An 11,536-nucleotide genomic window follows, 5' to 3' on the forward strand; every position below is an offset into this window, starting at 1 on the left:
ATTCCAACATGAGGGAGAACCACAAATGATTAGCCGTGCGGTGACAGCGTATTTGGACCATTTTCACTGTGAGGATGGATGGTAGCCATTGACAACGGTGATCCATCAACATACAGCTTGCCATCGGAGGAGACCTGCGTGCGTGAAGAATAAGACAGTAGGAAAGCAGAGATTTGGAAGACAGAGCATCTCCAAATCCTCAATCTGTTCTCTATTACTGCATAATAAGTATTATTTATTTTATGCTATTTACTCTTCATAAATATAATCACTCTTATCATTGATTTCCTGACTAAGAATTACAAAATAGCCATAGTTTGCTTCAAACCGACAATCTCCGTGGGATCAACCCTTACTCACGTAAGGTATTACTTGGACGACCCAGTGCACTTGCTGGTTAGTGGTACGAGTTGTGAAAAGTGTGATTTACAATTCGTGCACCAAGATGCTTTGTTGCTTCTGAACCTCTGCTTTCCTATTGTCTTCTTCCAATCATGCATGCTCCCTTCCATGGCAAGCTATATGATCCTCTCGGATGAAAAATACCAGGTACGATCTATGCACGGCTAATCAACTGTCGGATTTCTCATCTCGGATGAAAAATACCAGGTACAACTACCACACGGCTAATCATCTGTCGGTTCTCACTAGCGTCGAAATAGGATCTCTCTATCCTTTTGCACGATGTCACTGCACCCAACATTCGCAAGTTTGAAGCTCTTCACAGTCATCTCTTCCCAGATCCTACTCGGAATATCACAGACAAGATTTAGACTTTCCGAATCTCAGGAATGCTGCCAATGGTTTTAGCCTATACCACAAAGGTTCTAATCTCCCGGACTCGATCCGTAGATCAGAGACCCAAGAGAATATACTCTGGTTGTCGTCCAATGACTACGTTGAACATCATGTAGACCGCTTGTGGTTGTCAGGCACGCGGATCTTGGCTAAGCGAGTAATGAAGATAGTGGGTGATTGTCACGAGTCACCCCTTCATTTTGACTTAACTGAATTAAGTACAAGAGTATATCTTGGAGAAGAAGTAGGCGTGAATTGAAAGAAAAACAATAGTACTTGCATTAATTCATGAAGAACAGCAGAGCTCTACACCTTAATCTATGAGGTGTAGAAACTCCACCGTAGAAAATACATAAGAGTGAAAGGTCTAGGCATGGCCATGTGGCCAGCCTCCCAAATGTAACATAAAAATGATCAAAGTCTCCAAAGTATGCGAATAAAATAGTAAAAAGTGCTATTTATACTAAACTAATTACTAGGGATTATAGAAAATAAGTAACTAAGTGCAGATAGTGCATAAATCCACTTCCAGGGCCCACTTGGTGTGTACTTGGGCTGAGCATTGAAGCTTTCACGTACATAGGCCATTCTTGGAGTTAAACACCAGCTTGGGTGCCAGTTTGGGCGTTTAACTCCAGTTCTGGCATTTTACTCCAGAAAAGGGTCTCTAGTGGACGTTTGAACGCCAGTTTGGGTCATCAAATCTCGAGCAAAGTATGGACTATTATACATTGCTGTAAAGCCCAAGATGTCTACTTTTCAAAGCAATTGAGAGCGTGCCAATTGGGTATCTGTAGCTCCAGAAAATCCACTTCCAGTGCAGGAGGATCAAAATCCAACAGCATCTGCAGTCCTTTCTCAGCCTCTGAATAAGATTTTTGCTCAGATCCCTCAATTTCAGCCAGAAAATACTTGAAACTACAGAAAAACACACAAACTGATAGTAAAGTCTAGAAATGTGATTTTTTCATAAAAACTAATAAAAATATAATAAAAAATATACTAAAAACTATGTAAAAACAATGCCAAAAAGGGTATAAATTATCCGCTCATCACCCACGCACAAGGCAAGGTCAAAATCAGCATCTGTGCCCATGCAAAGGCTGTGCCCACGCTCAAGGCAGAATGGAAATCAGCTCCTGTGCCCACGCACAGGAGAAAAATCAGCAAGTGTGCCCATGCACAGACCTGTGCATACGCACAGGTACCAGCGCATGCCTCCATTAAAAAGTCATGTGGACTCGCATTTTAGGGGCTTTTTGGCCCATTTTTGAAGGCTTTGGAGCATATTTGATGGAGGAAGCAACCATATATCAAACCATACACTACCATACTTCATAGAATAGTTTTTAGGAGTAGTTCTAGGGTAGTTTAGTTTAGGTTTTCTCTCAAATTTCCTTATAATTAATTAGGGTTTGTAGCATTTTATAGTTCAATTTTGGTCTTGAAATTTTCTATCTCATTGTAAGTATTTCTTTAATTTCTCTTTTAATTACTACACTCGTTCTATACTTTCTTTTATTTTCATTTCTCTTGTCAATATATACATAGTTTTGCAATTTTGGATTCCTAGTTGGTTAATTTGATGTTTGATGATTATTGCATGTTGGTTTGAGTTGCTTTTATTGATTTTGAGCATTTGTGATTCATAGCTTTCATTAATTTATCAATTTTTCCATGTTTTATGTTTATGCCCACTATGTGTTCGATGAAATGCCGATTTTGATTATGGGGTAATTTCCACCCCTTCGCTTAGGGAAAAATGAGTATATGGATTACTAGAGCCATAATGTCCAACATTTAGTGATAATTCTTGGGTTGTTAGTTGTTATTATTTCCACTAACGCTAGTTTTTTACCAATTAATTTGGTAAGTTAGCTAGGATTTGTGGATTAATAACAATTATGCTCACTTGACTTATCCTTCGATGTTAAGGGTTGACTTAGTGAGATTAATTCATCATAATTATCATAGTTATGGTTATGGCAAGGAAGGGATTCCATGACTCATCCCAAGTCAAGGTTTCATTTATGTTTTAAACCACTTTCCCATCAATTTTGAGTCTTACTTGTTTATATTACATACATAGTTCTTTTGTTCTTTCATTATTTTATTAATTGCAAATTTTGCCTTGTTCTTTTATTTCTTTATTGCTTCCTTATCATTGAAAACCCTTTTGATCTTCACAACCAATTTTATGCACTTGTTGTTACTAGTTCCTAGGGAGAACGACCTGGGAGTCTAAATACTCTCCGTTAATTTGATTTGAATTGTGACAATATCTTGGATTAAATTTTGATTAGGATCAATTATTGGTTTGGAGCTATACTTACAACGAAAATCTATTTTGTGAAAAATCCGAAACCACGTTTGGTCTTCTATCAGTGTTACATTATGGTATTAGAGCAGTTCGTTCCTATAGAGCCTGAGAGATGGACTAATTATGCTTCTGTGCATTCTCTGTATATGTGTTTATGTGCTATTAGGATATCTGATTGATATATATGGCATATACGTTTGTGAGCATGCATTTGGAACTTAAAGCATTAGACCTGCGATATTGAAACTAATCAACTTAAAATCACTTGTTTGGTGTATATAGGGACCAAATGTCGACTCGCAGACGTGGTCGCGGGTGAGGTAGAGGTAGGATAGGCATTGTTACTCCTGGCCCGGCAGGGAATGATCCATTTGACTTTATGGCTGCCCCGGGAAATATGGCTACAGCTATGCAGGCGATAGCCAAGGCACTAGGTAATCAGATAAACCAGGGTAATCACGGGAACAATAATGATGAGGACGGTCCTATGACACTTGCTACATTTCTAAAAGTTCACCCTCCGACCTTCAGGGGAACCTCAAATCCCACTGATGTAGACAATTGGATTCAGACTATGGAACGGGTGCTACAGGCTCAACAGGTTCTAGAAGAGCAATGGGTTGAGTTTGGAACTTATCAGCTGTAAGGTGAGGCTCAGTATTGGTGGCAGGGAACACGACGTATCCTGCAGCCTGATGATGCTGCGATTCCTTGGGAGGTTTTTTGGACAGAGTTTTATAAGAAATACTTTCCTAATTCAATCAGAAATGCCAAGGAACTTGAATTGATGCAATTAAAGCAGGACCAAATGTCTGTTACTGAGTATACTAGCAGGTTTGAGGAGTTATGTCGCTTTTCTCGTATCTGTCAAGGTGCGCCTGAAGATTTTGCTGAGTGGAAGTGTATTAAATATGAGGGAGGTCTTCGGAGCGATATTCTGAGCTTCTTTGCTCCAATGGAGATTAGAGTATTTTCTGAATTGGTGAATAAGAGTAGGGTGGCTGAAGAATGTGTGAGGAAGGCGCAGCAGAGAAAGGGAGTCTGAGGGTACCTTTCCAGGGGCCTTCAGGGAGGAACTTTGCTCTGAGAGGTAGGAATTTCAACAATGGAGGCTTTATTCTACAACAGAGTTAAGGCTAGGGTAATTACAGAAGGCCGAATGCTAATGTTAATCAGGAAATAATGTTTGGAAAGCAGCCACAGTAGGATTTGAACTGTCAGAGGTGCGAAAAGTATCATCCTGGAGTTCCTTGCAGATTAGGACTTGGGGTATGTTATTTTTGTGGACAGCCCGAGAATTTGGCCAATAATTGTTCAGAGAAGAAGAAGTATGAGACTAGTAGGATACAACAGCCAGGTAGAGTGTATACCACTTCTGCAGTAGGTGCTGAGGGATCTGAGACACTGATTAGAGGTAACTGTCAAATGGCTGGTAAAATCTTAAATGCTTTGTTTGATTCAGGAGCGACTCATTCATTTATTGCATTTGAGAAGGCTAATGAGTTAGGATTGAGAATGGTGGTTTTAGGTTATGATTTGAAAGTGCATAATGCTACTCATGAAGCTATGGTGACTAGGTTAGAATGTCTACAAGTTCCATTTCGAATACAACAGCGTGAGTTTGTGCATGATTTGATTTGTTTGCCGATGACTAGTCTTGATCTCATTTTGGGATTGGATTGGTTATCCAAGAATCATGTTTTGCTTGATTGTTCTGAGAAATCAGTACAGTTTATGCCGGAAGGGTCAGAAGCGCCGATTGTGGTGAACTCTATGATAGTAAATTGTTCTAGGACTGAATGTCATGGTATCATGTTATTAACTATGGGAGTATCAGGTGATGATCAGAGTTTATAGTAGATTCCGGTTGTATGTGAATTTCCAGATGTATTTCCGGATGATATTAATGAATTTTCACTTAACCGAGAGGTTGAATTCACAATTGAGTTGGTGCCTGGAGCCAGTCCGATTTTGATTACGCCTTACAGGATGTCACCTTTAGAAATGGCTGAACTGAAAGCTCAGCTGGAAGATCTGTTGGGTAAGTACTTCATTCAACCAAGTGTTTCTCCGTGGGGAGCGACAATGTTACTAGTAAAGAAGAAGGACGGGAGTATGTGCTTGTGTGTCGATTATCGGCAATTGAATAAGATCTCTGTGAAGAATAAATATCCGTTACCTAGAATTGATGATCTAATGGATCAGTTACAGGGTGCCGGTGTGTTTTCTAAGATTGATTTGCAATCCGGGTATCATCAGATAAGGGTTAGAGATGAAGATATTCCGAAAACTTCTTTCAGGACACGTTATGGTCATTATGAGTATACGGTGATGTCTTTTGGATTGACTAATGCTCCGGCAGTATTCATGGATTATATGAACAAAATTTTCCAACCGTACCTGGACAAGTTTGTCATTGTCTTTATTGATGATATTCTTGTTTACTCTAAGACTGAAGAGGAGCATGCTGATCATTTGCGAACTGTACTGCAAATTCTGAGAGACAGGAAGTTATATGCTAAGTTATCTAAATGCGAGTTCTGGAAGAGTGAGGTAAAATTTCTCGGTCACGTGGTGAGTAAGCAGGGAATAGCGGTGGATCCTGCTAAGGTGGAAGCAGTAATAAATTGGGAGCGACCAACTTCAGTGACAGAGATCAGGAGTTTCCTAGGTTTGGCTGGGTATTATCGCAGATTTATTAAGGGATTTTCACAGCTTGCTCTACCTTTAACTAAGTTGACTAGGAAGGATACGCCTTTTGTCTGGACTTCAGAGTATGAAGAGAGTTTTCAAGTATTGAAGCAGAGGTTGACTACTGCACCTGTGTTAGTGTTGCCTGAGCCAAGTGAACCATTTGAAGTGTACTGTGATGCATCATTAAAGGGGTTAGGGTGCATTTTGATGCAGCACCAGAATGTTGTAGCATACGCCTCACAGAAATTAAGGCCGCATGAGATGAACTATCCGAATCACGATTTAGAACTTGCTGCTGTTGTGTTTGCTCTGAAAATTTGGAGGCATTATCTCTATGGCGTTAAGTTTCATGTCTTCTCAGACCATAAGAGTTTGAAGTATCTCTTTGAGTAGAAAGAGTTGAACATGCGTTAGAGGAGGTGGATGGAGCTTCTGAAAGATTATGATTTCAAATTAAATTACCATCCAGGAAAAGCAAATGTTGTGTCAGACGCCTTGAGTCGAAAGTCTTTATATGCATCTTGGAAGATGTTGCGAGAAGAAGAGTTACTAAAGGCATTCCCAGGTTTGAAACTGGGAGTTAGGGAAGAATCCAGAATTCTGTGTTTGAGTCAGTTGCAGATTTCAAGTGATTTTAAATCAGAACTTCTGAAGGCTCATCAAGATAGTGAAGCATTACGTAAGGTATTGCCAGCAATTGAACAGAGAAGACAATGGAGAGTGTTAGAAGGTCCGGAAGGTTTGTGGAGGTTCAAGACCCAGATTGTTGTGCCAGATATCGGAGACTTGCAACAGAGTATCTTGAAGGAAGCTCATAAGAGCAAGTTTTCAATTCATCCAGGAAGCACCAAAAAGTACCAAGATCTGAAAACGATGTTCTGGTGGCTAGGAATGAAGAATGATGTGGCATTGCATGTATCTAAATGTTTAACGTGTCAGAAGGTTAAGATTGAGCATCAGAGACCATTAGGAACCCTTCAGCCTTTAGAGATTCCACAACGGAAATAGGAGAGTATTACAATGGATTTTGTGATAGGCTTGCCTAGAACATGGTCTGGTTGTGATACTATTTGGGTGGTTGTAGATTGACTAACAAAATCAGCTCACTTTCTCCCCATTCGAATAAGTTGCACAATGGAAGAATTGGCTCGAATGTACATCAAAGAGATTGTTAGATTGCACGGCGTGCCTTCTACTATTATATCTGACAGAGATCCTCGTTTCACATTAAGGTTCTAGAGAGCTTTTCAATGTGCATTTGGAACTCAATTTAGTTTGAGTATTGCATATCACCCTCAGACAGTTGGTCAATTAGAGAGAACTATCCAGACCTTGGAGGAGATGCTAAGAGCTTATGTTTTAGACTAGCCGGCAAGCTGGGATCAGTATATGCCATTGGCGAAGTTTGCTTATAACAATAGCTACCATGCGAGCATCGGAATGGCTCCATATGAGGCTCTGTATGGCAGGAAATGTCAATCTCCGTTATGTTGGTATGAAACTGGAGAAAGAAGTTTATTAGGGCTTGAGATGATAGCTGAAACTACTAAGCAGATAAAGAAGATTCATAGCCGAATGCTTATAGTCCAAAGCCGTCAGAAGAGCTATGCTGATCTAAGGCGAAAGCCTTTGAAGTTTGAAGAAGGGGAGCATGTCTTTTTGAAGGTTACACCAACCACCGGAGTGGGGAGAGTGATGCGTGAGTATCTTTTCTCTATCTTTTCCTAGTGAATTTGCATTCAAATTGTTGAGTTTAATCAAAATTTAATAACCTTTAGCCACTATGAATGCTACTTTGAGTTGTTTGCAATTTCTATTTATTTCAGGTAGCATTCAGATGGATTTGACGGAGTTTTGTAGCAGAAAAGAAAGAAAGCGAATGATGCTATCAACCACGACCTCTTTGCACTCAAACAGAAATAACTTGAGCTACAGAGGTCCAATTGACGTGATTTTAGCAGCATTGGAAAAATAAATCCTAGAGCTTTGCAACGACATATAATAGTATACTCTTTGCTACAATTTGATTCGGCCTCCTCCACGCTGAACTTGAGGATCTCCAAGTTCAGTGTGGACTCAAAGGAAAACCAACGAAGAAACCACTGCCTCCTCCACGCTGAACTTGGAAATTCTCAAGTTCAGCGTGGACTCAAGAAGAATGCCAAAGGAAACACTGCCTCCTCCACACTGAACTTGGGAATTTCCAAGTTCAGCGTGGACCTTAATGAATCAAGTGGTCCCCAATTCGTCCAAAGGCTGCACGGATCAATCCTAAATAATTTTGACTTAAACTTTTATGTTATTTATAATTAGAAAAATATATTATTTAGTTTTAGAAATTTTGTTTTACATTAATTAGGATTAGATATAAAAGGAAAAAAAATCTCTTCTCTTCTCTTCTACCTCATTCCACAATTTATAGTTTTTCAGAATCCTAGTTTTCTCTCTGAACCATGAGCAACTAAACCTCCACTGTTAAGGTTAGGAGCTCTGTCTATTGTATGAATTGATATTATTATTTTTCTATTTTAATTCGTGTATTGATTTATATTTCAAGAATTATTTTCGTTCTTTATCTTATGAATTTGGGTGGAACGGAAGTATGACCCTTGTTCTAATTGAGTTCTTGTATAACTTGGAAAAGCTCTTTACTTGAACAACAACTTGAAAACATATTCTCCTAAATTCTAATTATCTGGACTTAACAGGAGACGTGACATATAATCTTTTTATATTTGGGTAATTAGGGTTTTTGTGGCATATAAACTAGAATTGAACTTCACCCTCTAATTGGAATTAAGTGACCAAGGAATTGGCAGTTGATGAATTTTAGAAGAGACTAAAAAGGTCTAAGGAATTAGGGTTTAGTCACATATAGTTTGCCATGAATTAAATCTTGCATGATTAAAATAGTTAGTAAGAAAAGTCAATCAGAAAAATAGATAACTCTGAAGCCTTAGCTGTTTCTCCATATATTATTCACAACCTGTTTACTGCTTGCATTCTGATTTACTGAATTTACTGTTTCATGCTTTTGAATATTCAACACTCTTTTCTGTTTGTCTAACTAAGTAAATCAATTAACCATTGTTGCTTGATCCAACAATCATCGTGGGATCGACCTTCATTCACTTGAGGTACTACTTAGTACGACCCGGTGCACTTGCCGGTTAGTTTGTGGTTGTAAATTCCGCAACAAGTTTTTGGCGCCATTGCCGGGAATTGACGGTGATTGTCTTTTTTTAATTTTTCTTTTTATTTTATTTTTTTTTTATTTTCATTTTGTTTTGTTTTTTCATTATTTATTTTTTTAACTTTCTATATTTTATTAGTTTTATTTTATTTTTGTCTTTAATTTAAAAAAAATATTTGCATCTTATATTATTTTTCTTTAATTTTTGAAATTAAGTTTGGTGTTTCCTAGTTATTTTTATTTTTATTTTTCTTATTTATTTATCTCCCTAATTTCAAAAATTTTTGTCCTAAATTTACAAGTAATTTCGAATTTTATTTATTTGTTTAATTAGTATTTTTATTTTATTATTTTACACAGGTTACTTCACTGGGAATTCTCTGCACTTTGACGTAGAGAATCCCATCTTTTCTTGTCTATGTCTGTTTATGAGCAGGAACAAGGACAAGGAACCTCTATTAGACTTTGATCCTGAATCAGAAAGGACTTTGAGGTGGCGTTTGTAACAAGCAAGACTTTACAAGGTTGCAGAGTCTAATATGGATCATAATAATGCTGTTAATGCCAATGTGGCAAATCCAGCTAGGAATGAGCAACCTAGAAGAGTGCTTGGCTCTTACACTGCTCCTAATGCAGATCTTTATGGAAAAAGCATTGTGGTGCCTCCTATAGCTGCAAACAATTTTGAACTGAAGTCTCAGCTTGTCACTCTTGTGCAACAAAATTGTCAGTATCATGGACTTCCTCATGAAGACCCAAATCAATTTATCTCTGATTTTATGCAGATTTGTGATACTGTGAAGACCAATAGAATGAATCCTGAGGTGTATAAACTCATGCTCTTCCCATTTGCTGTGAGGGATAGAGCAAAGCTATGGTTAGATTCTCAACCCAAGGAAAGTCTGGATACTTGGGACAAGGTTGTCACTGGCTTTCTGAATAAATTTTTCCCACCTCAAAAGCTGACTAAGCTAAGGGTGGAGATTCAGACGTTCAGACAGAAAGATGGTGAGACCCTTTATGAAGCTTGGGAGAGATTCAAGCTACTTACTAGGCAGTGCCCTCCAGATATGTTCTCTAGATGGACTCAACTGAATATCTTTTATAAGGGCTTATGTGAAATGTCCAAGATGCGCTTGGATAATTCTGCAGGTGGTTCTTTGCACATGAAGAAGACACCAGAGGAGACTATTAAGCTTATTGAGTTGGTTGCTAATAACCAATACTTATATTCCTCTAATAGGAATCCTTTGCACTCTGAGACCTCTCAGAAGAGAGGCGTGTTGGAAGTGGAAGCTATTAATACTCTTCTTACTCAGAACAAGCTTATGTCTCAGCAAATAAATCTACTTACTCAACAGTTGAGTGGAATGCAAGTTTCAGCTGTCAACACCCAAAATCCACCTCAGGAGGTCCCTTATGACATTACAGGTAACTCTATGCAAAATGAGAATTATGATTATGCTCAATATTCTTCTAAATAGGTCAATTACATGGGGAGTGCTCCTAGAAACCCCAATAATAATCCCTATTATAAGACCTACAATCAAGGGATGGAGAAACAAAAAGATTCTTACTGAAGACTTCTCCCCAGAAATGAAGGTGGTGTTGACTAGCAATCTAGTGTTTACTTATACAGTAAATAGAATCCTCTCTCTGGAGCATATTGAGCTACTTTACGGGGACACATGGAGAAGATTCACAGTGAGGGGTGAAGAGCTGAGCCCCTATGATCCTCCTCCCTAGAGGAGCTGACAGTCAAGCTAGTGACGGTAAATAAGCGCTTGTCGGGAGGCAACCCGATAATTTCGTATCCTTAGTTATTTTTCCATTGCGTTGATTATATTATTTGTTTAATTTTTATTGAGTTTTTACTGTTTTTCCTTTATTTTACGTGTGTTTTGATCATACAGAAATTTTTAGAAAAGGAACTGGACACTTAGAAAAATTTTTACTCACTCTAGAAAAAGTTGATTCTGCCAGCTCCACGCTGAACTTGGGATTTTCCAAGTTTAACGTGGAGTATGCATACAAACTAGGCGAGAGGCATTGCCAGGTCCACGATGAACTTAAGATTTTTCAAATTCAGCGTGGTAAACGACGTTACAAGAGTGTAATTGAGCCAAGACCCACGTTGAACTTGAAAAATCGCAAGTTCAGCATGGCGAACGACATACAAAGGGGACGCATCAAAACCAAGCAAAAGTTGACGCCGAACTTGATCTGTTGCAAGTTCAGCGTGGGAGCCTTTTCTTTTACTCCAAGTTGGGTGCCCCATTGTCAAAGTTAGGCGCCAACTTCCATAATTCAGAACCATATCAATTAAAATAACAAGAGATCATATCAATAACTCGGTCCCCACACCCCTGCCTCATATCAAATCCCATCCCAATTTTTGTTTCTATTTCCTTCCTTTCCCCATACATTATTTACACCTTATATATATACCCCTCCCATACTATATATTTATTACTATATATCTATCTATGTATATAACCCATTCCCACCTATACATATATATATTTATACAT

The 11,536-nt window shown here is 38.5% G+C and overlaps 2 protein-coding genes across 2 annotated transcripts; both read left to right on the forward strand.

Moving 5' to 3' along the window:
- On the forward strand, positions 3,516 to 4,163 carry LOC107615641. Its single transcript, XM_016317687.1, has 2 exons — positions 3,516 to 3,719; positions 3,789 to 4,163. The coding sequence occupies exons 1-2, from the start codon at positions 3,516 to 3,518 to the stop codon at positions 4,161 to 4,163; spliced, it is 579 nt and encodes a 192-aa protein (XP_016173173.1).
- LOC107615640 lies at positions 4,224 to 4,975 on the forward strand. Its single transcript, XM_016317686.1, has 2 exons — positions 4,224 to 4,259; positions 4,409 to 4,975. Exons 1-2 carry the CDS (start codon positions 4,224 to 4,226, stop codon positions 4,973 to 4,975), a joined length of 603 nt encoding a protein of 200 aa, XP_016173172.1.

This window comes from Arachis ipaensis, chromosome B09 (assembly GCF_000816755.2).
Source record: "Arachis ipaensis cultivar K30076 chromosome B09, Araip1.1, whole genome shotgun sequence".
In the NCBI taxonomy this organism is placed as follows: domain Eukaryota; kingdom Viridiplantae; phylum Streptophyta; class Magnoliopsida; order Fabales; family Fabaceae; genus Arachis; species Arachis ipaensis.